The 26,066-nt window shown below is 35.7% G+C and overlaps 1 protein-coding gene across 6 annotated transcripts in view; it reads right to left on the bottom strand.

Annotated features, from left to right (window-relative positions):
- Positions 1-26,066, bottom strand: part of CAMK2D (calcium/calmodulin dependent protein kinase II delta) — a 354,972-nt gene that overhangs the window by 33,188 nt on the left and 295,718 nt on the right. For 2 of the 6 annotated variants that reach the window (XM_036764308.1, XM_036764307.1), the window contains exons 10-16: positions 25,385-25,507; positions 23,406-23,489; positions 22,738-22,780; positions 18,767-18,804; positions 13,962-14,021; positions 10,803-10,844; positions 7,466-7,514 (exon numbers count right to left, since the gene is read on the bottom strand). In XM_036764308.1, coding sequence (XP_036620203.1) covers positions 7,466-7,514; positions 10,803-10,844; positions 13,962-14,021; positions 18,767-18,804; positions 22,738-22,780; positions 23,406-23,489; positions 25,385-25,507 — 439 coding nt within the window. Of the gene's footprint in view, positions 1-7,465; positions 7,515-10,802; positions 10,845-13,961; positions 14,022-17,317; positions 17,351-18,766; positions 18,805-22,737; positions 22,781-23,405; positions 23,490-25,384; positions 25,508-26,066 lie in introns of all 6 variants that reach the window. The other 4 variants (XM_036764311.1, XM_036764310.1, XM_036764305.1 and 1 more) reach the window with 3 other exon arrangements.

Raw genomic sequence — 26,066 nt, 5'->3', positions numbered from 1 at the left:
CTTGTTCAGCCGTTTCCCAATTGGTGAGCATTTCTCAGTTTCCAATTTTTGCCACCACAAAAAGAGCTGCTATAAATACTTTGTACATATAGGTCCTTTTCCTTCTTCTTTGGTCCTTTTGGAGTACAGTAATTGTATTGCTGGGTCACAGTTTTATACCATTTGGGCTTAGTTCCAAATTGTCCTCCATAATGGTTAGACCAGTTCACTACTCCACCCACAGTCATTACTATACCTATTTTCCCCTCATCTGCTCCAGCATTCATTGAATCTGATAGGTATGAGGTGATACTTCAGAATTGTTTTAATGTGCCTTTCTCTAATCAATAGTGATTTAGAACAGTTTTTTCATATGGCTATAGATAGACTTGATTTCTTTTTATGAAAACTATGTGTTTATATCCTTTCACCATTTATCAATTAAGGAATGGTTCTTATTTTTGTAAGTTTGACTCAATTCTATACTGTGCATATATTTGAGAAATGAGGCATTTATCAAAGAAAGTTGCTGTAAATTTTTTGATATTACTTCATTGTCTATGGTACCTTTTAGCAAAATGTAGTTTCCCCGATTATGCCTTTTAATTAGGTCTATTTTTGCTTTTGCTCTGTCTGAGATCATGATTGCTACCTCTGCCTTTTTCTAGTTTGGCTAAAGCAGATTACATCCTCCTCCTGCCCTTTATTTAACTCTCCTTGTGTCTTTTTGTTTCAAGTGTGTCTCTTGTAAACAACACATTATTGGATTCTGGTTTCTAACCCATTCTGTTATCTTCTTCCATTTTATGGGTGAGTTCATCCCATCCACATTCACAGTAATGGTTATTGTTTTTTCCCTCCATCCCATTTTATTCAGTTTCTTGTTCTCTCTTTTTTGTCTTAACCTCCTCAAAAGTCTTTTTTGCTTCTAACCACTGCCTCCTTTAATCTGTTCTCCCTTTTATCACCTCCCTCCCCCATCTCTTATCCCCTTCCACTCCTATTTCTCTATTTGGCAAATTATATTCTATACATAACTGAATGTATGTGCATGCATATGTGTGTGTGTGTGTGTGTGTACACACATGTGCATGTACTCTTCCTCTTTAAATGAATTCTGATGGGAGTGAAGTTAAAGTATTGCCCACCAAACTCCACCTCCCTGATATCCCCCTCCATTGTGAAAGCTCTTCCTTGTGTGCCTCTTTCATGTGAGAAAATCTTCCCCATTTTACCTCCCCTTTCCCCCTATTCCTTGTGCATCTCTCTTGCCTCTTTTTCATCCCTTCAGTTTTTTTTTTTTGGTTGAGATTTTTCAACCTAATTGAAATACTGTCTATGTAAACTCTGTTTAACTGCTCTAATAATGATAAAGTTCTTCAGAGTTATAGGCATCATATTCCCATACAGGAATACAAACAGTTTAAATTTATTGAGTCCTTTATAATTACTCTTTCATGTTTACTTTTTTATGCTTCTCTTGAGTCTTCTGTTTGGATGTCAAATTTTCTATTCAGCTCTGGTCTTTTCATCAGAAATGTTTTAAAGTCCTCTATTTCAATAATTATCTATTTTTTCCCTTGAAGGATTATACTTGGTTTTTCTGGGTAAGTTATTCTTGGTTGTAATCCTAGCTCCTTTGCCTTCTGGAATATCATAGTCTAAGGCTTCTGCTCCTTTAATGTGGAAGGCACTAAATTTTGTGTGATCTTCCCTGTGGTTCCACAATATTTCAAGTGTTTTATTTCTGGAAGCTGGAGATATTTTCTCTTTGACCTGGGAACTCCAGAATTGGTGTATAATATTTCTGGTAGTTTTCATTTAGGGATTTCTCTTAGAAGGTGACCAGTGGATTCTTTCAATTTCTATTTTATCCCTTGGATCTAGGATTTCAGAGTGGTTTTCCTTGATAATTTCTTGAAATATGATGTCTAGGATTTGTGATTATGGATTTTGGAAAGTCCAATAATTCTTAAATTATCTCTCCTAGATCAATTTTCTAGGTCAATTGTTTTTCTGACAAGATATTTTTGGTTTTTTCTATTTTTTTCATTCTTTTGACTTTGTTTTATTGTTTCTTAGTGTCTCATGGAGTCATTCGCTTCCACTTGCCCAATTCTAATTTTTAAAGAATTATTTTCTTAAGTAAGATTTTTGTACCTCATTTACCATTTGGACTATTCTATTTTTAAGAAGTTCTCCAGTGAATTTTTGCATCTGCTTTTCCATTTTGGCTTATTCTGCTTTTTAAGGAGTTTTCTTCAATGAATTTGTGTGCCTCTTTTACTATTAAGCCAATTTTGTTTCTTAAGGCACTATTTTGTTCAGAACATTTTTGTGCCTCTTTTATCAAGCTATTACTTTTCTTGCATTTCTCTAATTTATTTTCCCATTTTTTTCTCTACCATTCTTATCTCCTTCTTTAACTCTTCTAGGAGTTCTTGTGGGTTTTGAGTCCAATTAGCATTTTTCTTTGAGGCTTTGTTTGTAGCTGCTTTCACCTGTTGTCTTCTAAGTTATGTATTGGTCTTCCAGGCCACTGTAGTAGCTTTTTATGGTCAAATTATTGGGGGGGGGGGTTATTTGGTGGTTTTTTTTGCTCATTTTTCAGACTATTTCTTGACTTTGAACTTTATGTTAAAGTTGGACTCTGCTAACCTAGGAGTAAGGAGGCCTGAAGATTTTTCATGCTGTTGTTTCCAGAAATGGTTCTGGGGTCTACAAGTTTTTGGTGCTTCCAAGATGGTATGATGTGGGGAGAGGTATGGTCACTGCTCTTCTGGTCTTTGTCTTTACACAGGAAGGGCCCCTGCTCCCCTGCAGCTACAAGTGCTAGTGTTCCTCCTTGTTTTAGAACTGTGATCACAGTCCCTGCTCCCTTGTGACCAACCACCAGCATCCCTCTCCACCCTGGAACTATGACACACGGGCAACAGAATTGCTGATCAGCAACATATGGATCCAGTGCCAGTAAAGGGTCACCAGTAATCATTTGCTGGCCAGTTGTCTGATCCCCTTATTGTCTCTGGGCTGAGAGCTCCAGAAGCTGCTGCTGGTATTGCATGTGTGGACTTTGGACAGATTTCCTCCTCAGCAATAGAGACCCCTCTTGCCAACCTCCTAAGTTTTCTTAGGTTGGAAAAATGTCTCACTCTGACCTTTTGTGTTCTCTGCTCCTCTGAAATTTGATTTGAGGTATTATTTTAAAAGTTATTTGAAGGGGAATGTTGAAAAAAATCAGCTGCCTTATTTTTAATCCACCATCTTGGCTCTACACTCCCTGCCCGCCCCATTTATTTTTCTGACTTGAAGCCCAAGAATTTAAAAATGAAGATTACTTTGGCAATAGTTCTAATGTATCTAAAGCTTTTAGAAAGATTGTGCTCCCTGAATTTCACAAGAGACCATGTAACACTTTTTCTCCCTTTGTACAACTGTCTCCTTGTCTACTATGACTGCCACCAGTGGTTCATCAGCTAACTCTTGGCTTAACTGTAAGTGCATCCATATACAACTTCCAAGTAGAATAAACATACATTTAAATGTGACTTGGATGGATACTTTATACTTGGTTCTGCTTTAAGTCAAGAGGATGGCATGATTGGCTTTTTGAAATGTGTTTCAACTGAATGGTTCTATGATATCTTTCATTATTAAAGCATCTATCAAAAGAGACATTTGTTCTAGGAAGAGGAAGTGCAGAGATAAGCTGAGGTTAAAAAAGCAATGTCACTAACTGAACCAAATATTTCATTAATTCTAGTAAATAATTAAAAAACCCTCTGTGCCTTAGTTATTAGGATCTTAAAGGTTTCTTCCAGGGCTAACATGCTTTAAATCTGAGATATGGCTATTTATTTAGTTTATGTATTCGGACCCCAATTAACCAAGTATAGAGAGACAGTATAGTATGGAATAATGGAAGGAGCACTGGATCTTGGAACAAAAGACCTGGGTTCAAGTTGTACCCCAACTCTGAGCTACTATTTGTGTGACTCTCATAAAATATTTATGCTCTATAATTATCAGTTTCCTCATCTGTAAAATAGGGATAATAATACCAGTGTTACCAATCTCACAGATTTATCTTGAGGAGAATGCTTTGTTGACTGTCCACTATAAACCCTAAACATGAGTTACTGGCATCGTTGCTAAAGTTACTGATGTTAATAATGACTAGTCATTAATATTAATATTTTATTCCTCTATTATCATCTTATTCAGATGATCCACTGTGATGGAGAGCCAACCCTGTTGGTTCTTAAAGGCAATGGTGGCAGAAGCTCAAAAAGGTCCTCCCAAGATGAAAAGGTTTTGAGGAGGGACCCAGCAGTAGAAGGGCTTTGAGCAATGAAGTGAAGTGGTCAAAAGTTGTCCATTAGGAAGATGAATCCCTCAGTAGCACATAAAAGCAAAATATGATATGAGTATGGAGAACTGGGAGGAGTGTGGTACAATGGAAGTCAGGTGGAGGAGACAGCTTAAAAGCAAAGCTGCTGAACTCAGTATTAGGTACATGGAGCTTGAGGACATCCTGTGGTATCCCCACCACAGGGCACAGTAAAGAAAACTGAATCTGGAGCTTGGAAGAGAGGTCAAGGCTGGAGATGTAGATTAAAGAGTCATCAACACAGTGAGTAAATATGTCACATAGCCTGAATGATATTCCTTCATTTTTCATATCACTCATTTAGTATAGAACTTACCTGACTTAGAAGACTATCATTGTGTCTAAACCTGTGATATCTCCAAGGAGATGTAGGAAAGTCGGTCATTGAGATGGTAAAAGTAGTGGAAGTTGTTATCCCATAGGGAAACCTGTTAAGACTATTTATTTTAGGCAACAACAGAATTTTGTCCATCTTGAAAGGTAACAACATGTGGTTCCTAACCACGGCTTGAAATCTAAATGAAATTAATAGCTCTTAGACACAACCAACGTCTCAATTAACCAACAGAGGTCAAATATGAGTCAGAAACATCAATGTCCACCAGGCAGGCACACCTGTAATCCCTGCTGTCGTGAAGGCAGAGACTGGCAGATCTCTTGAGCTCAGGGGTTCTGTGTCCCAGTGGGTTAAGGTAAGCCAGCATGCACACAAATTTCAGTAATAATATTGTGAGCCCCTGGGAAATGGGGATCATTGGGTAGTCTAAGGTAGGGTAAATTGGCCCAGGTCAGAAAAGAGAATAGGTCAAAGCTCTCATGCCAAGCAGACTAAACCTATGAGTAATGCTTGTAGTTACAGTCTCCCAGAGAGGGAGACTCAAGGGGAAGAGGGAGAAAGAGAGGAAAGAGAAGGGCAATGAGGGAAGATGACTGTTTCCTTCCTTGTGAGAGTGGCTTATCATATTTCATTTCATTTCTTATTGTGTTAAGAAAGGATTATCTTTAATATTTGTTAAGCATATTTCTAAGAGAAGATACTGTGGATGAGATATAGGAAAAGATTCTTTCCTTTAGTTTCATGCTGAATTTATCTACAGAATTTCAAGTCTTCTAAGGAGTGATGCAAATGAGGAATGAATCTCCTGACATTAACTCCACTAGCCTTGAAAGAAATATGCAAATTAAACAAACAAATAAAGAAAAAACAAATATTGCTTAGCTGATAGGGTCAATAAGAAATGATCAAATGAGATAATATATGTAAAGTGCTATGTGAACCTTAAAGGCAACATATAAATGTTAGGAATTACTATTGTTTGTTGCTGTTATGCTATTTTCTGAAACTCTGAAGGAGTTAAAAAAAGGATGGGGAAGAGAATAAGCATTTATATAGCTCACATGTGCCAGGATTTGTGCTAAGCGCTTTACAAATATTTTCTCATTTGATTCTTAAAACAACCCTGCCCAATGGATGCTGTTATTATTCTCAGTTTACAGTTGAGGAAACTGAGAAAGGAAGAGGTTAAGTGACTTACCCAAGGTCACATGGCTAATGAGTATCTGGGGTTGGATTTGAATTCAAGTCTTCCTGACTCCAGGACCAGCACTCTATCCATTGCACCACTTACCTGTCTCAAATATAAGCTTCCCTGGGTAACCACATCTTGTCTAACAAGCCTGGTATCAGCATTGCACTGAATTGCTCTTCAGTGGAGCACCCAGACGAGGCACCAATGAGTAGACTGATTAGAAAATAAATTACTCCTCTATAGCTTCTGCAAATGTATTGACTTCCCCACACTATGTGGAAAGTTAAATGAGTGATTCAGTGTAATAGATACAGTGAGATGTCTGTTCTATCAATTTTTACTAATTGCTCCCTTCAACTGAAAATGATACAGAAAACTTGTCGACTATAATTCTTTTTCCTTTCCCAAATATCCATGACTACAGAGTCATTGAAAATGCCCTGGCTCTATATAATTCATATTAGATATGCAACTTTCCAGGAAGATCCTTTTATTCTGGGCAACCAAATAAATAATACCCATAATGATTACATAGCTATTTAAAAAGAAACACTCTAACGATATTGTTTCAGGAGTTAAGGAATTATTTTAAAAAACCAAACAAACTAATGTTCAGTTTCCTTTGATGTGTGCCTGCCAAGTGATTCATTTGGATTAGAAAGTCATTGTGAACCTAATAAAAGACCTGCTATAAACTAATATACGACATTAAGAAATATAATACTATGATGACCTGAAACAAAGTAATATAGCAACTGGTTGCAAAAAATAAAAATTTAAACAAGCAAACTCAATTATATCAGAATATTGCTATATATGTGCAGAACTCTTTAGTAAGTAACCATAAATATAGCAGATATAATACCAGAAAAAACATTGAAGAGAATAAAAAAAACATGAAGAAACTAAAATTACACAAAAACACCTGATAACAAAATAGCAAAAGGAAAGCAATGAATACCATCCTAGAGTCAATACTACTTCAGAAGACCCTGTCTCTCTAACAATGTAGTTTGCTATTTTCACAGTTGGTCTTTCAGGTGGGTTTTATAATATTCTTTTCTTGATCCTCATCAGTGATTTCATCAATATGAAAACTATCTTCACTGGTACAGATCAGCCACTCAACATTTGCACCTTCTAGTCTTACGGATGTTTGGGGGATTGAAAGGCTACATAACTGTCCACGATCACCTAAGCCAGTTGGTTTCAGAGACATGAACTTCATGGAGTTTTCCTGACTCCAAAGATGACTCTCCCTCTGCTATTATATGACATTCTTCTTCTTATCCATTTACATTTTTAAATGAAATCTGCTACCTGATATAATTAAACATTGATGAAATGTCACTTGAATAAATAAGAGTGAGCTCTGAGGCTTTAAGATTATACAAGGTTAAGTTTCCAGCAAATCTAAGATAATCAATAAGCATTCTTTAGATATTATTATTATGACACCAATTAGAAAGATGACAATATTCATCTCAAAAAAATACACTCCTATATTTGTCCATTAATATGAGTCTACATGTGCCTCAGTTTCCATATGTTTAGGGTATAATCATACCTTTCACATCTTCATCCTCAATGGTTGTATTGGAACTCTCGGTGGACTCCTGTTAAGAAGCAAACATAATTAAGATGCATATGGTAGTCTTACATTGGTATTCTCACACATTTAAGCAAGTAACACAGCTTGTGGTGCACAGGACATGCATATCCCAAAGCCAGGTGTGTGAATGTGTTCACATGCAAATGGGCACATAGACTAGGATGGTTTTAGCAGGAACAATATGCTAAATACCCTGTCCATTTCAAAAGGGAGTGCTGTGATGACATGGTCAATTTTGAGGCTGGGATAGGCTGGGTTACTTGTAGAACCCGAGGATCCTACACTTCATTTAAAAAAAAAAACTAAACTAGACTCATTTATTCCATACTGTTTTATAAAGGAGAAACTCTTCTGAATCTTACTGGGGAAATTCCATTTCAAATTAATGACTATCAGCTTTAGTATAGGAGAAATTTCATTATTTTTCAACAAATTTGCTGCTATTTATTGAACACCTAATCAATTTAAAGTACTGTGCTAAGTTCTATACTCAGTGACATTGTTTTCCTTTTTTTCCTTCTTCTTTTAGGTCCGGATGTGTGATTTCATCTTTGTGGGGAACTTGAAGTCAGCAGGAGCTGAGTTTGAATCCTGCCTCAGATATTACTAGCTGTGTGACCCTGGGCAAGTCACTCAGTTCCCTTACCTGTAAAATAAGGGAAGGGAGGAGGGAGTAGAGACAGTGCTTTTTAATGTTCCTTCCAGGTTTGAATGTTAGATGGCTCAGTGGATATAAGACCTGGGTTCAAATCTAGCTTCTGACACTTAATAACTGTCATGCTTATAAGCAAGTCCCTTAAACTCTCTAAACCTCAGTTTCTTCAACTGCAAAATGAGGATAATAATAGCTCCTCGATGCCAGGGTTACTGTAAGGATAAAGTGAGATATCTTTATAAAGCACTTTGAAGATCTCACAGCACTATAAAACGCTAGCTAGCTATTACGGCTTCCAACAACAATAATATACCTATCTATGATATTCTGATAATTTGAACTTGGATGTACAAACTGCCTCCACCGATAGATAAAACCGGTATGTAACTTTTAGTTTCATAGAGTTAAGATGCTGAGAAGCTGAGTGAATTTCCCAGGGTCACACAGTATGTGTTAGAAGAGGGATCTCAACCTAAGTTTCCCTAACTCCAAGGTCAACTGTCTATGCATGATACCACACTGCCTTGCAGCTTTTATGACTTCTTCCTGTGTGTAGAATGATGCATCTGGGATGAAATTCCATTCCACAATTTGATGAAGAGACAGGATAATAGAATCAGATATATATATATTGAAAGCGATTTTGAAAGAACTTATCTTGAGATAAAAAATATGGAGCTCCGACAAATACACTTTCACTGACTGCTAGATTTATTTGTCATCTCATTTTTTTTTCTAAATCAGAAAATCGTTCATATTGGTAAGATCCTTCTCCCACAATGAAAAGGCAATGCCACATACATGTGTATCAATGAAACAATATATGAAGCGAAAGATTAGTAAGACACATAAAAGGACACTGCCAATGTTGAGAGAGGTGACTATTTCTTAAATTGTTTGATGATATGATAATATCATTTTCAATTAAAAATTATCCTGATAATCTTTTAATTGTTTTTTGAGGGGGAGACGAAAAGAGTCCACAAAAGTCTGCCATGTTTGTCATTAACATGCCATTAGAAAAAAAAAATACATCCTTAACTTATTAAACTATAAATGACTTACGAGGGAAAAAATAGGCTCAGGCTTTCAGTTAGGGATTACACATTCAGTGAAGTAAAAATATTTTTAAAGTGATTAGAAAATATTACAACTCTGGTCAGTGTCCTTTTCTGAAGCTAAATAAAAAAGTGAAAATGGTCAAAAACACTGAATACACTATGTACATGGAAAGTACAAGCATAAATCAAGCACATAAAAGGCACTGTTTACAGAAAACCATCCCCATGCTTTTTGGAGGGTGACATGGTGTTCGATTCCAATCTATGATGCAGGTAAAGGTCACAGCCATACCATGCGCTGTAAAATTAAAGTCAAGGATGGAGGTGGAGAGAATACCATGCAACAGCTCTCACAAGGAATGTAGCTAGTGCTATGGAAGCATCCACGCCGGTTGCTATGCTTGGTCTTTCATTTTTTGCTGATGATGACCTTTAATAATACCTTTGGGTTTCATTTGTTTGTTTGTTTTTTGTTGTTGTTGTTTTAATTTTGTTTTTTTTTTCTCTGTGTGATTGTTTTGACTTCCTGAAGAAGTCAAAATAAAAATTGGAGATTCTGAAGAAATTCAATATCTAAATTCCATGGTAATGCAGTAAGTCTAAAATGTTAGTGCCACAAACACCAAAATTTTATCCTTCCCCCTTTTCTGTTTTGTCGATTTTTAGTGTTTGGTAAGTTAGGGCTATGCCAGAGGGAAATTGTAACCTAGGTCTTGAACATTACCCTGAGAGAAATATGGCCCATGATTGAATATAGAATTTGACAAAGAAAGATGGTAAAATCTGTTATCCTCTAGAGATGAAATGAAGATATAACAAATGAATCAGAGACATGTAATGCATTCAGAAATTTTTTCCTTTCATCCTTTAGATACTTATGCAAGTGTAAGTTATTTCCCCCCACCCCAGCATGCTGAGCAACCACACAATTTATTATTTTAGAGCAGATATAACCATCATCTTCTTGGCCTTTATTTCCTCAGCCTGAGCAATGAAATTTCTTTTCAGGAAGTGCACATGACAAGACAAAGAACACAATATATGGGAGATAAGACTCCCACGCTCTGCTCAAAGTCATGCAGAAAAAACAAATACGTGGAAATTAAAAATGAAACACCTTGACAACAGAACTGATCCAAACTCAAAAGCTACACCAAACCAAGACAACTCCCTGCCAACTCAAGTGTTAAAGTCTTACAGAAAGCTGGATGATTTAGCAACAACATCTAGAATTCCATGCAGAAAACATAACCACAGTCTGCTGCATGAACATGCAGAGATAAGAGCAGATGGAATGGTTTCAGATACACAATCATCTTCAGAAAGGCTTCAGGAATAACGAGGGATCTAAGTATACCATTTTTCTTTCAAGACATTTTTTCTTGGGTGAAAGTTCCTTAAACAAACTAGACCTAATAGGTCCTTGGGTTTAAAAAAAATCCAAAGAGAGAAATATGATGAAGATGTGTTTGCCTAATTCTCCATGATGAACTCATTTTGGGTGACTCTTCTGTGAAATGTAAAAGCATCTTGTTAAAAAAAAAAAAGCAAGATGAAGTCGATTCTTTCTGAATACCTTGTTTCCATCAGGGTTGTGGATTACGGTAGTTTGGGGCTCCTGAGTGAGAACAAAATAGAGAAAGAAACAGTTTGCATAGGTACATTTGTCTTACTGGTGGAAGGGACAGAGCAAAGGGAGCTAACTTAAAAAAAAAGAAAACAAACAACCATTAACCATGACAAGAGCAGAAGCCATGTTAACTGCTGTCAGAAGGTGCAGCTAACAAGTTCTTGGATGAAAAGTTTTCTGCCTGATCAGCTCATAAAATACAATACTTCCCTACCATAGCAGCATGCAAAAGACCTTATTCATGATCCAGGTACACAAGGCTTTGAAGGGAGGCACTCACTGTTTCACATTTTAACTTACTCCTTTTTAAGCTTTAAGGTTTATTCTATACAATTGTATCTGATAGTGCTGACCAAATCTTTCCCTAATTAACAATTTAGAGATTTAAGGGGAAAATGGTGATGAGCTCAGAAACTCTATCAATTCAGGTTTACTTTTTCTAATGCTACAAATCAGGTCTTATTTGTTTGTTTGTTTTGTCGATTGTCTATACTTAAGGAAATGACAGGGAGAATGTTAACAATGAAGATTAAACTGAAAAATGTGTCATGCCTTTGTGGGGGGTGGGGTGGCAGCTTATTTTTAAACTTTACCTACACACTTCAGCAGACTGACTTAAAGTGTCAGTTGCCTAGAGTACTAAGAGATTGTGACTTGCCCGAGTTAGCCAATATTTATGAGAGATAAGATGACCACAGGTCTTCCTAATTCCAAGACAAGCTAGCTCTCTATCCACTACCCCACAATGCTTCTCAGCTACTTCCAGCTATATTTTCTTCAATTATGAAATTATCATTCATATAATAGGAAAGGACAGAGAAAAATCAAGAGTGAACTGAATACCCTTTGCAAACATTGGAACCTATTTTGATCACTACAGAGAAATAGATTCAAGATGTAGTTACTATATCCTGAAGGTAAATGTATTTGAGAAGGAATTAAATAATTCATCTGTACTTATTCAAACATGTTCTCTATGTAGGCAAATGTTAGCAAAAAATGAGTAGCAAAAGAAGCATCCCTGCTTTAAAAACTAGATAGATTCTAGCAAAGTTTGCCATACAACATTCCTGTAAAGAAAATACTACTTTCCCAATGGTATTTCCATTACAAAACTGGAAGATGTATTCTCGTAGTGAAGAATAATTCTCAATACGGTGCACTGAAAAGATTTTGGACAGAAGAAAATAATGTTACAATATCCATATGCACCTTTGGATAAGCTGTCTCCCCCCACCCCCTTTCTTCTCCCTCCACCAATGGAATGCTCTCCCTTCCTTGCCCCTTGGAATTCCTAGTCCGCTTTAAGGCTTAGTTCCTGATCCTCCCTATAGTTGTTAGAGCTCTCCCCACTACCCAAATTCCTTTCTATTTACTTTGAATATAGTTTATATTTGTTTCTCTGGGTATGTGTTTTCCTACTAGTAGACTATATAATCTCCTCAAAGTCAGGGACTGTTTTTCTTTTGTGAAGTTGCATCTCTAGGGCTTATCCCAGTGCCTGGTTTGTAGTAGGTTACTAACTAGTGCTTGTTGAAACATGCCTCCAAAAAAAGAGGCGTGAGAAATTTTTAGTCAATGAAGACACTTGTTGAACACAATCCTACCCTACTCCTCTCCTGAGTATTTTCAGACTTTGGCAATGTACTTATTGATCAGTGTTGCTGGTTTTTTCCCCTTTTCTCTTTTTTAATCTTCAAAACTATTATTTGTGGTTCTCTGGGAGAGGTAAGGGGAAAGATACCAAAGAAAAATTATGATGATGTAAAAAAAACAGATCTTGATAAAAATTCATTTAAAAATGCTTTTTGAACTAGTTTAAATGTCAGTTCTATGACAGGCATGGTACTGACAGAAGTTATAGTTTACTTTTCTTTGACAATCCTTCCTAACTTTGGAATCTTCTCTCTATCTTTTGACACTTTGTGATTGATCTGTGGAGACTTGTTCCTATGCTCATGGATGCTCTGAGTCAACATTCCTGGGTCCCAAAGATGTACCTCTTATGCTTTCCCCTTTTGTTTGAGATTCATGGTACTTAACAGAGCTGAACTACAGTATCATGATTCATCAGCAATAATGAAAAAACTAGCATTATATGGTACTTTAAAGTTTGCAAAGTGCTTTACAAATATCTCCTTTTATTCTTATGACAACCTTAGAAAGTAGGTTGCCATTATCATTCTCAATTTACAGATGGCACTACTATACAACATAACATGTCTGATATTTTTTAAAGTTTAAGACTTTGGATTATGTAAAATAAAGAATTCTGTACTTTAAAATTTCCCTGATTTTGAAATTATGTATGTCAAGCTTCCTCAGAATGAAAGATACTTTAAAGGAAAATTTCCAAGATGAGAAGGGTTTCCTAGAAATAATTTATCAAAGCACAGTATGATGTGAGAAACATTCTGGAATTCAGACACTTAAATTCCATAACTTAAATTTGAAGATTAAAAATAATTCTGTGTCTGCCAATTTCCAAGGGATTGAATTGATAACAGCTGATGTTTGCCCAAATCCTTTTAACAACCAACAATGTTTTATAGTATTATTTTCTGTATTAGAGAGAAACAGTGCAACATGAAGATTTTTTCAGATTCAGTAGTGCCTTTTGAACACATTAAGAGAAGTCTTCCAAAGCCTTGTTGGCTTCCAGATGAGATGGAAGCTGGAAATATGAATAAGGCCTACTTGACTGCTGTCTAACAGCAATCCCCTTAGCTCTCCTTGATGTCACTGACTGGGCCAAAGAAAACAAATCATCATTTACTATTCCAGAGCTAAGAGCTTCATCAGGAGAAGAGCTAAGAGCGCCCAAGGCGAAATCTCCTCCATTTCTAGCACAGCATGCAAACAGGACCAGCTACCAACAACATAAACTCTGAATTCCACGTCCAGTTGAGAAATGAAACAATCTAATGTTAGAAACATATTGTTGGCTTCCTCACAAAATGAAACAAAAGCAAAAGCAAAACCACAAAGAACAGACCACTTAAAAAAAATCACATCTTGAAAAGCGAAACAATGGTGAAAAGAAATGAAACAACAGAAAATAGTAAAGAACTTAAGTTTGGGTTGAAAAGAAGAATCCAGGTATACCAGCGCTGGGGTAGGAATATTTTCTTTGGGGCTGGTTACCACGTTGGTTTTGCTGTTGATCTGTAGGTATGCAGAAAATAGAAACAGACAAGCCTTAAATCTCCTGGTAAGCCAATATCTCTATAACATAGCGTGTCTATATGGAAAATAGTCACGTAGATCAAGAGCAACAAAAGATGAAGTCATGAACTTGAACGAAAGAAACCGTGATGGCCGGCAGGTTTGACGATCAGTTCTAGTCTCTGGTACCCATGGGCTAGTTACAGTATTTGTGATGGCTGCATGATAATTCAGCAAGACACTGGCTGCTTCAGCAAGACACTGGGATGCCATGTTAATGACCAGGTAGAGGGGCTGGTTCCTTAGAAGGGAACAAATTAATTCAATGCACATATAAACATTTTCAAACTCTCTGAGTTAGTTTTCCCAGGTTTCAGTTGGGTACCCGAATGAAGAATTCTTCAATTCTCTTTATTCTTGGGCCTGAAGTCAAAAGCAAAATACAGAAGAGATTTTCTCTGATGAGCCACCATCTGTTTGTTTGCTCTGTGGGATAATCCGATTAGGAATTTAAGCTTTCTGTTGAAGTGTGGGCTTTGTCACACCTTAAAAACTGTTAAAGATGAGTTTGCTACAAGAATAAATTTTCATTTTAAATGGGCATGTCAAAGAGCTAAACTTAGATAACCATCCCCTTTTTTAAGGATATTCTGGATATAAAGTGGATTTTTTTTGTACTGTTGCTCAAAATGAAACAACATTAATCATTTGTTATAGTACCCTTACTATGGTTAACCACTACTTCCCAACATTTTCTCAGCATCCTCCTATAGTCAATCGGTTTGGTCATAAATCACTCACAGTGCATAAGTTACCAAACTATGATTCAAGCAATTTAAACAAGACGGTGACACCTTCAATGGTCCTGAGAGAAAGGAAAACAGCTAGGTCTAATCTTATCATTGCACTGGGGTGGGGGGGGGGGGGGGCGGGCAGGACAGAGGGGTGGATGGATACTGAAATTGCAGTCTAAAATATTAAATTATTAGTGCTTTGAAATCCATAGATTTACCAAATTGCTTTATTACTAGTGAACATGAACAGAAACTGACATGTTAGGATTCTAGCCTCTCATTAGTTTTATTAATTATTATGACAAATAAACAAAGCAATATATCACCTAAAGAAATGCCAAAATATCTTATAAAGAATCACATATGGTGGTTTAAAGAGAATAGTTTCAAGCTTTAGGGCCAAATAAAACAGACAAAGACCAAACAAAGAACACAAACTGATTGGTTTCTTTTTGCACCGATTCTTTTTAAACTGCCACTTGCTTACCAATGGCAGAAGAGGTCATAAAAAGACAAAATTAATTTACGAATGATGATACTTTATTATTCTATATTGTGTTGAATTAATACACACTGTGTGGTTGGAAGTATATTCTTGTGTGTGTATGTGTATCTTTCTAAAAGATATAGCAGTGAGTTTGGTGCCATGCAAATAAAGGAAGAAAGACAAAATTCTGGTAGTTACTAGGAACCCTTCTGTGTTTTAGGTCATAAGTGAAAATTATGCTGCAGCTTTTGGCTAAATTTTTATGTAACTGACACTTTGGGGTCAAGATACATAAAACTCAACATATCAATTAGTACTCTGGCATAAAAGAATTTTAAAAAGAGATGCTTGAGGCTATTAGAGGAACAAAATACAGGATTTAAGTTAGTACAGATAAAAAGGGAAGAGTGCATAAATAATTTCCTATCTAGGAAAAATAACTGCAAAAATATAGTTGTCTTTTAATCAAATATTGGCGTTTCTTTGGATGGGAGCAGGACAAATAGTCACTAAGTTGTGGACATGATTCTCATGTCACTGGAAAATGAATAGTCTAAGGAAACATTTCTGAGTCTATTTAATATCTATATATTTTGAGGCAGAGGGTAAATGATATTTCTTCTTGGCCAAACAGCCCCATTTTAGTCAAAATGGCTGTCAGTACACACACACACACACACACACACACGCACACACACATGCACACGCACACATGTACATATTTTTAAAAAAACCAGTCACTGTCTCCAGAATGAAAAATTAGGCCCTTCTGTTTTTCTGAGGCATCCTCTTAACATGAGATTTTTAAAAAATCATGTATTAAATCAAGAGCCTTGATCTTCATTCTCAGTAATGTTTAAATGTGCTTGAATTAAAAAAATGACAACTTTTTAAACAAACAAACAAAAAAAATAAATGCTGGCCATAAAATTAAGTATGGCCATAGTTGCTACCAAAATATAAAATACACTTGCTTTACAGAATAAGAATGCTGATTGTGTGTAAAACTGGAGTTCAAATTAATGGATCAGGGCTGTGGACCAAATTAAGGGACCAGGCCTGTGACTCTATTGATAGAAGGCACTCCCATAGGAGAAGCCTCCCTTTACTAATGCAGGTCAGCACATACATTGTCATTTACAGTCTTAGAGATTTGGCTGGCACATGGTTAAGTTACTTGTCTCATAGCAACAAAGCATCAGAAATAGGTCTGTCTCGTTCCAAGACCACCTCTCTATCTACTATAACATGTTGCTTCTCAATAGACCTAAAAAAGGTTAAGATCAAAAAAGAAAAAAAGTTGTCAATTTTACACGTGATCTGCACTTCTTTTATGATGGAAAAGGCAGCATTTTTTTTATCAGTTTGTTTTTAAAACATGAGCCTGGTGCTTAAATAATAACAGTAATTTTATAAAGCAAGAGTATCGATATTTCTCTTTTTTTGCCATAATTTAACAATAATAATTAAAATCCAGGAAAAATTCCACTAGTGAAGCATGACCAGAACAGAGATACAACAAATGTAATACAGGAATCCTAAAGCCATGTCTTATGTGACAGATAAGGTAGACTGATGTGGTTTTTTTTTTAAGTTTTTAGTTATTTTTTTAATAATCATGAGCCTTATCTATTAAATTGATTATTAGATGATCTGCATTCATTGGACAACATTTGGAACAAATTGCTGCAATCTGTATGTTTTGCCCAATGGACCTCTGGGCTCAGTCCAACCTAGGAAAAATCTTTTCAACATGAAGATAGGGGATGAAAGGAACTAACTAAATGTGGCAACAACATTTCTGCCCTTGGTGACTGAGGCGTTTCGTTAAAGTTTTGGTTTAAAGAAAGAAAAAAATATATTTTTGTACTACTATGGATGGATGTAGTGCTTGTTGGTGATAGAATCAACACTGCATTTTAAGAGACCTGTCACTTACACTAAGATGTCAATATTTTATTTCTAAAGTGTAAATGTTTCACAGGAGGAAAAGTCTGGCAGATAAAGGTCCTCACCATCATCTGAACACTCGAACTGGACTTCCTTTTCTGAATTGACCAGTCAAGGAGAAAGGAAAAGAAGAAAATGTGACCGGTTGAATTTAAAGTTTCAAAGCATGGAGTACACAAATAGCTTTGTCTTCAGAAAGAAGATCCGTGATGCACCGGGTAGGGGAGTTTGGTGCGGAATGCTCTGGAAAGTGTTCATTCTGCACGAGTTTCATAGTGCAAGATAAGCCCTCCCAATAGTCATGTGATGCCTGCTTCACAAAAATGTACGGAAGAACTTCACAGGACCCCTAACACTCTTGTTAGACTTTAAATAGCAAATGTCACGTTAGAAACTTCAGATGACAACTGTCATTATTAAAATATAAATTTAAAACATAAGATATGATTATAGGTCAGCAAGAATAATCCTTGAACCAATGGCAAATCTTACCCTGACAAAAAATAGAAAAATTACTGTTACCGAAGTCCTTAAAATGTCCAGATTAGGCATGGACAGGTGAGGCATAATTAAACCTGTACAATCCAATCATATCATAGATGAAGCAGCTTCTGTGTTGTAGCTAGAATATAAACTGACCACCATTTGACTTTGGCAACTGCACAAATGGTAGAATAGTAACTTAAAATCATAAGTCGGAAAATTTAGTTGGTGAAATCTTTTTCATCTGCATTTGAGACTAAGAAAAGGGCCAATCTATTAAGAGACCAAATATTTAACTTGTATTCTATTTTTAAAAAATTGAAATGTAATGATAAAGTTAGAATTTGGTTAAAAGCAAATTATTATGAAACCAGATAAAACCTGAAGAAAAAAGTACAAAACATTATTGATTGGAATTCCATTTGTTTTCTAGGAATCCCTAGAGAAAAGGAAACCAAAAAATTGTGTGCAGTTAACTGGCTTCTTGGCTGATTTTCAAAACATTTACTCGAGGCATTCACCTTGGAAAGGGCCCAAGGCCTTGAGACAGGAGAAGCCTAACAACTAGACTTTATGCGAACTCTCTGCTAGTAAAACCTGAATGATCATGATTTTTCAATCCCTCCTCCCAGATTATTTAGATCCATTCCAACTGATGAGAAACACACTTTATTATGTCTTTCACCAGGATTATCAGTTCATTGTGGTAATTAAGATCAGCAGAGAAGCAGGATAGGATTTAAACACCCCATTCTATGATTTCACATATAGCGGCCAAGTCAAAGATATTTGTAATGAAATCAATTAGTCGAGGCATAATTTTTCTTCTTATTTCTCTAAAAGGGCAAATTACCTCATTTTACTTTCATAGACTTAATTGTTTAGAATCTAATGTTATATACTTCCAGAATCATACTGAAAAAAAACAATCAAACCCTACAAAGATGAAGAACTAACTGATATTTGACATTTAAAGAGAAAAAAAAATAGCACAGAGCCTGAAATATTTTGAGAGCATCTGTTAGACTTACCTTTACTCCATCTGCTTTCTTCAACAAACTCTTGGCTGCTGTAAAATGAAAGTAAATTCAACTTCAGCGAACTATCCAACCAATTGTATAGACACCTGCCTGCTGGCTACGAAGTATAATTATCGATTGCACATTGGGAAGCAACTGCTTACAAGATAAATCAATGCAGCATCACTATTCCTGATTTTGCCACTTGGAATTTAGCACCGAATTCTCATTTTTAACTGGTTAGGTACTATCAAAAATGTTTCTCATTTATTTTGTTACCATTAGAAGTTGGGTTTTATTTGCTTGCTTTTTGTTCGTTTGGTTTTTGTTTGTGAGAAGGATACTGGATACTATAGTTGGACCATAGTACCGTAATCCAGAAAGTTGATTTCATTCTTCAGACACTATGGAGAGAGTGTTTTAAGTGTTCATTCACACCACTTGGAGAACAGTGACCATATAAGGACTATCATTACAGAGACCTCTTTTCAGAGGTTTAAGATTCTTCGTAAAAATTCGCTCTGTGAAAAAACATTGTATTTTTTTTTTTCATCTCAATTTATACCTTTAAAACAGTGACAGGATTTCTTAACACCCTCCCTCCCCAACCACCCACCCTCAGGCTTTTACAATGTCCTAGAAATCACATTTAAAAAGAATGGGTATTTGACAATTATTGTGCCAGGAGCAAATTACTTTAAAATCACATTTAATATATGTCTTTTTTTCCTAAAATTGTCTAATTATTTTAAATTTAGGGTGAAATGAAAAGCAAATTCTTGGATACTTTTAGGGGTATCTAACATTCATAATGGAAAGGAAAAAAGCATTTTATTTTAGAACACACAGGCTTCAAATGAATAAAAATCCTTTTACATGATACTTTAAACAAAAACAACAATCAGGAGACAAAGTTTAAGATGTGATAAAATCATAATGTAAGCCAACCAGAACAGAGTTTCCAGAACAGAGAAATTCAAATGGATAGGACATTCTCAGCAGCTTCCCTCCTGTTGCAGGGACATTCTACCACTACAGGGGCAATCGCCCAAAACTGTGCTTACCCCCAAGTGACAAACAGACTACTAAACATGGAGTTAGTCACAAATATATCGTCACAAGCAGCAATGGTGATCTCAGTTGGTAGCAGCCCCATATGAGAAGCTGAAAAGTGAATTTAACCTTTAGAATGTAATATCTGGACAAAATAATGCCTCCTGAATATATGAATTTGAAAGATGAAATACTCGGCTTTATGTTGGTGTCCGCCATAATCTCACTGCCCCTTTGGTATATGTATAAAAGGTACCTCCAAGTGTTCATTTCCCATTTGTTTATAGTTTTAATCCTCAACTTTTCTATTAATTTTTAAGAAATTAAACCAATGATAAAACAGTGAACGATTGTGATTGTCTAGAGCTAAAAAAAAGATTGTTACAGAAACTCAGAGGCAGTTAAATTAGGAAAGCAAACTTAGAATTGCAAGAGCAAGCAGAAAAAAAGACAATGGGTTGGGGTGAGCAGGGATTTGGCCTGGGAAATGCAGATGTCCCTTTCAGTTACTATGGACCTTACCTCACAAGAAATATATTCCACATAAAGGAAGAAAAGAAAAAAAAAACACTTTATAACCATATACTTATGGACAAATTACTTTAAAGAACAAGTATTACAATGAAACAGAATTACTTGAAAATAAAAATGGATCATCAAATGCAAGATGTTACAACTGATTGCTATGCTAACTTGGGGACTTGGGAATGATGGATGATGACAAATTCAGAAATGATATAAAACCCCTATGTTGGTTAGGATTTCTTTTAGTTTAGTAGGATATGAGGAATGTGACAGGAAGAAAAAAGATACTATATGTGGATCTGTACCAGCGATTATTTAATCACTCCTTAAACATATGATATTCACGCTAAAGATGTATATTTTAAAAAATATTTAGTCATCACCACAATTTCCTCTCCAGAGCACCATAAAATGTAGCACAGTAGTATATTACAATCAAATATTACCTTTTTTTGTATTGATTACAATATTTATTGAGGAATTTAAAAAATGAGACAATTGAATTAAACTCACCCACAGAAATCTCAACTATATTAAATACCTGTATATAAAATGGGGAACCCGACAGAAATAGCAACACAGATTTAAAACACCAAAATTAAAAGGACAAAATACACACAGCAGACCAACTCAGTTGCCTTATTCACTGTGGTGTTTGTTATTAAATTGCTTATCATTTTAAACAATGTTGAAGACCTCTCTAGAGGAGGCCTTTGGAAGGCTTTCATACATATACATTTATTTATAATTGGAAAAATAAGGGAAAGGGAAATAATTTTGGGATTTGTTCCACCACCACTTTTTTGAGTAGTCTTAACCAAGAAAGCATGCTGACAAAGTGGGAAAGGAGATTTTAATCCTTCATAACTAATAACTGGAAGGATACGGCAAAAAAAAAATTTTTTTAAATCATCCTATAGTGTTATTTCAAAAGTCAGTCTGGGAAAACATTACACAAAGGAGAAAAAAGAGAACTAAGGAAAATATCTGGATAAGTGAGGCCACTGACCTTCCCCCACCCCCAAAGTATGGGCAAAAATAAAGCATAATATAATTGGTTTTAATAATCTCAATGAATCAAGACAAGTATTTATGAAGTTCTCATTGTGCTGGAGGTATTCTGAGGACTGCCCCAAACCTGAGTGCCTAGCTACTTCTCAAGGGCAAGTAGTAGGTGTGTATGTGTTTGTGTCTATATGTATATATGTAATGGTAATTAGGGTGGGACTTTTTTTTTGTTTTTACTGTTTCCTCTCTTGGAATGCTGAGGTAATCAAGTAGCTTTGATGAGTTTTGCCTTTCAAACATAATGGTAAGCAAAGCAGACTTTTTGTTGTCTTTGTTCAGGAGTGCTTCTCAGCACTAAGGAATCTTTGATTGAATCTGGAGTCTTTGATGATCTGATTATGTCAAGGGAAGGCCTAGTTCCCAAGGGTTTGAGTCCCATGGTTGTGATGCCCTTTGACCCTGAAGAAGTGTATAGAGGTTTGTTTTGCCTTTGGGATCACACTCATTGAAAGAGTGTTGGTGACAAGACTCTGGGTAGCCATTGAAGCAGCCCTCCCTCCCCCCCAGCCCTGGCTTTGAAAACCCAGATGTTGGTGCTTCTTTCTCTGGTAACTGTTTATGTACTGTTTGGTCAGCAGATAAAAGCCTGTCTGTTGATCTGTTTGTAATTTCTGTTTGTATTTGCTCTGAAGTTCAGGGTGTTGGCTTTTCCCCTTGAACTAAGTGAATGATATATGTATGTTTGATTAAAATGAGATTGTAAACCCCTTAAAGTTGCTTTCTTTAGAAAAGCAGGTAAAAAAACCTGTGGTAGCAGCCCTCCTGTGTGCTAGTGTCATTGGTCTTACACAGCCCCAGTAGCAGGAAACAGCATTGTTCTTACAATATACTACAGATATACAAAAATACATTTATGTGAATTGTGTATACACACACACACACACACACATATATATATGTATATATATATATATATATATGTACGTATGCACACACATACATGTGTTCTATGAATTCTTTCAAGATGCCAAGATACCATTAAAAATTCTGCAAAGATTAATTGTTCCTTCAAAAATGCTTAGGTCTTTGAAAATCATACTTCTCAGTGGTAATTTCTATTTGTGCCCTGCCCTAGATATGACCCCCAAAAATCTTATTCTTAATTACTTCACATTTCAGAGTGATGTCTTGAAATACAATTATTCCTGATAAGGATTAATTTTGGTTTATCATCTGTGATATACTGCCTGTACCAAAGAAGACAACAATGGAGTAAGTCTTTCTGTCTTATGGTATGATTGAAGTAATCATATTAATTATTACATGACTTAAAATCTAAAATATGATGCTCCAAGAAGCCATGTTATATCAAAGAAAGTCAGGTCACACACACATACCTGAAAAATTTCTTGTAGCCAGCATGGTTGTGAGAATGGCACCCTGTTAAGTAAGCAAGCATGCATAATTAAGGTTTTCATCTGCAGATACACCTCTGACTTTATAAAGCCAAACACAGGCAACTTTTCCAGTGTCAAAAAAGCATTTAACTCAAGACTTTTCCTAACTTTATTTTTGGTTGGCTTTTGGCATGAAAGTCATGCATATAGGTCCCTCACAATGCCCCTATATGTGTTTCCAGATTATCATGGGACATAGCTGGTCTTAAAAGATGGAAGAGACTTTTGTTGAAGTGGATGCAATGATCCGACGAGCTCTTCCCTTTCCTGCTGGGGTTCTCCTCTCCCTGTCCCTGTCTCTCTCTCTCTCTCTCTCTCTCTCTCTCTCTCTCTCTCTCTCTCTCTCTCTCTCTCTCTGTCTTTCCCTATCCCTCTCCCTCTCCCTCCCTCTCTCTCTCCCTCCCTCTCTCTACTAAGCATCAAATGGAGATTCCATTTGCTCATGATCCAGAAGAAGGTAAAATTTCTTTTCTTCATCAAGTGGCATCCATCAGTTATAAAATATTACCAGGAAAATGTTTCCTTCACTGAAATAAGTCTCCTTCATAGTTGCTACTCTATTAAATGTACCTGGAGAAAATTATACTCAAAAATTTTAGCTTTCTTACCTTCAGCTTTCTTCTCGCATTGAATTTCTTCAAGCAATCTACAGTTTCTTGTCTGTGCATCATAGAAGCAACAGTAGAACGTTGCTGGAAAAAAATTAAAATGATTTTTAACTTTATGTGATATATGACATGTTATAGTATTCCTTTCATATTACTAAATTCATATGAATGGCCTCTTCACCCATGCTGTCATCTTAAAAGAATCTAACTATAAGTTACGTAAGTATTATTTATTTATAAAAACCTTCCTCAACCAAACTATTGCTTCACACCTCAAGATTATTATTTTTTATGTATAGGGTATAGTTTACTTTTTTAAAAGTATAAAAAAATATATAGTTAATACTTCAGAAAAGAGTTTTCCACCAAGCATGATATCCTGTGCTTAAAACTCCTGCTGCTAGGGGAAACTGAGACTGATAGATCTCTTGAGGTTAGAAGTTGTGAGCTACAGTGGGTAAAAGATGCTCTGGTATCCATAGTAAGTCCTGAACCAATATGGGGTGGCCTCTAGAGCAGGGGACCACCAGGCTGTCTAATGGGGAATGAAGCTGCTCAGGTCAGAAAATAGAGCAGGTCAAAGCTCCCAGGCTAACCAGCAATAGAATCTGGACTGAGAGTGGTCACTATAGTTGTCACAGTTTGAACACAGGCAAGAAAGAGACCCAGTCTCTAAATAAACGAATAATAAAGGGATAATAGTTAGCATTTATATAGTACTGAAAGGTTTACAAAGCTATATGTTAACTTATTTGACCCTCACAACATCTCCGTAAATTAAGTGCTATTATCCTCTCCATTTCACATAAGAAGAGGAAAGGAAGGTATAGAGTGGTTAAGTAACTTGGCCAGAGTCACATGACTAGTGTCAGAGGCAAGATTCAAACTCAGGTTTTCCTGACTCCAACTCTTACACTCTATCCACTAGGCCAACTAACTACCTAGATTGATAAATAAACAAACAAATGACTAAAACCAAAAAAAGAAAGAAAAAAAGCCTTTCCCAAATTAGGCTTGAATGCCAGTTTCCATCCTTCCCCCTTTAACTTCATTTAGCACTCCATTCTATCGAATAATTTGTGTTATATCTACAGACACTCAGAGCCTACTTATGCCAAGGAAAATTCCTGAAAATATATTCAAGTCTTTCTGTGCTTTCCAATCCTCAGATTTTTTTTTTGCTTTTCTCTATTTTAAAACTATTATAACTTATTATAACACCATTCTCAGAAAAAAGTTTTAACTTATTCTAAAGTTCCAAATGCACATGTGATTAATAGAAAATATCTGTTGGTACTTGAACTAATCTATTTTATTCTTAACTTTAAGTTATACTTTTAAAAACCAGTGTCTTCTTCTTTATCTTCATCATTATCCATCAGCATTAGTATTATTTCATTTGATCCTCATCTTATCACAAAATAATTCAGAATGGGAATATTCATATTCATAGGTATCCAGGATAAAAATTCATTTGGCAATTTCTATTAATACTATGACTACGATTATTTATATGCCCATTTTTTTGTTGTAGCTATATTTATTATAGCTGTCTTTATTTTTTATTGCTGCTGTTATTAAATATTATTATTAGCAAGTCACTGAACCTATCTGGACCTCAATTTCTTTATTCGTAAAATGAAGATATTTTACCAGTTAACTTCTAAAGCAACTGTCAAGTCTAAAAGTCATGTTTTTATGATCTTTGTTTTGCACTTTGGTAGGCAGTAGAAAGAAATGGGGCAGAATGAAAAGATCTGGAGTCATAACATTCAAGTCCAAATACCAGAATGCCTGCTTACCAGATAACCTCAAAAGGAGGGAGTTAGAAGGAATGACCAGTAAGGACCCTCCACGTTCTGAAGATATAAAATCCTATTAATTATTTTAAATGAGACACATATGTGCAATTTCCTTTGAATGTGTGACTCTAATTTTGAAGGATGATACATCTTAATTTGCAAATGTTAAAAACTTACACAGATCCATGGATGTTTCAATGCCTCAGATGCAGTGATACGTTTGGCAGGATTGATAGTAAGCATTTTATTGATAAGGTCTTTGGCTTCAGGAGTCACAGTGTCCCACTCTGGTGATGGAAACTTCAAAAATATAAATTTGCAAAAGGAGAAATCATGTGACATTCAATAGAAAGGATAACAAATTCATCAGATTGATACCCTGTGAATTTAATTTTCATAGGTGTGAAATTCATTTACACATGCACATATACACACACATGAAAGAGTGGAATAACTGATGTACAAGCAAAGTCAAAATGAGATAGATTTGGCATATTCTAAAAATGAGAAAATAACTTGAAGGCCCTAGATCTTGAAACTCTGTTTTGCCTTCAAATGATATTTCATATTAGTTTTCTAAGAAGCCATTTGCAGTATCACAACAGAGATATCTAATAGTCTCTCATCTTATTCATATAAGCAAAATAGTGATTCCTTTGACTTGCAAAAAATCTACAGGCGAGTACTGAATAGAATCACATATCAATATTTCATCACTAGCCCACTCAAATATTTAATAATCTAACATAAAACTAATTCTTGCTTTTGCCTAAACTCTGTATTTAGTCCATTTTCCCTGGATTGATATTTCATATTTCTTTTCTTCACCTTCACACAAATGAATAAAGCATGGTGCTGT

The sequence above is a fragment of the Trichosurus vulpecula genome, chromosome 6 (assembly GCF_011100635.1).
Source record: "Trichosurus vulpecula isolate mTriVul1 chromosome 6, mTriVul1.pri, whole genome shotgun sequence".
Classification (NCBI taxonomy): Eukaryota; Metazoa; Chordata; class Mammalia; order Diprotodontia; family Phalangeridae; genus Trichosurus; species Trichosurus vulpecula.
This window is presented reverse-complemented; position numbering and strand designations above follow the sequence as displayed.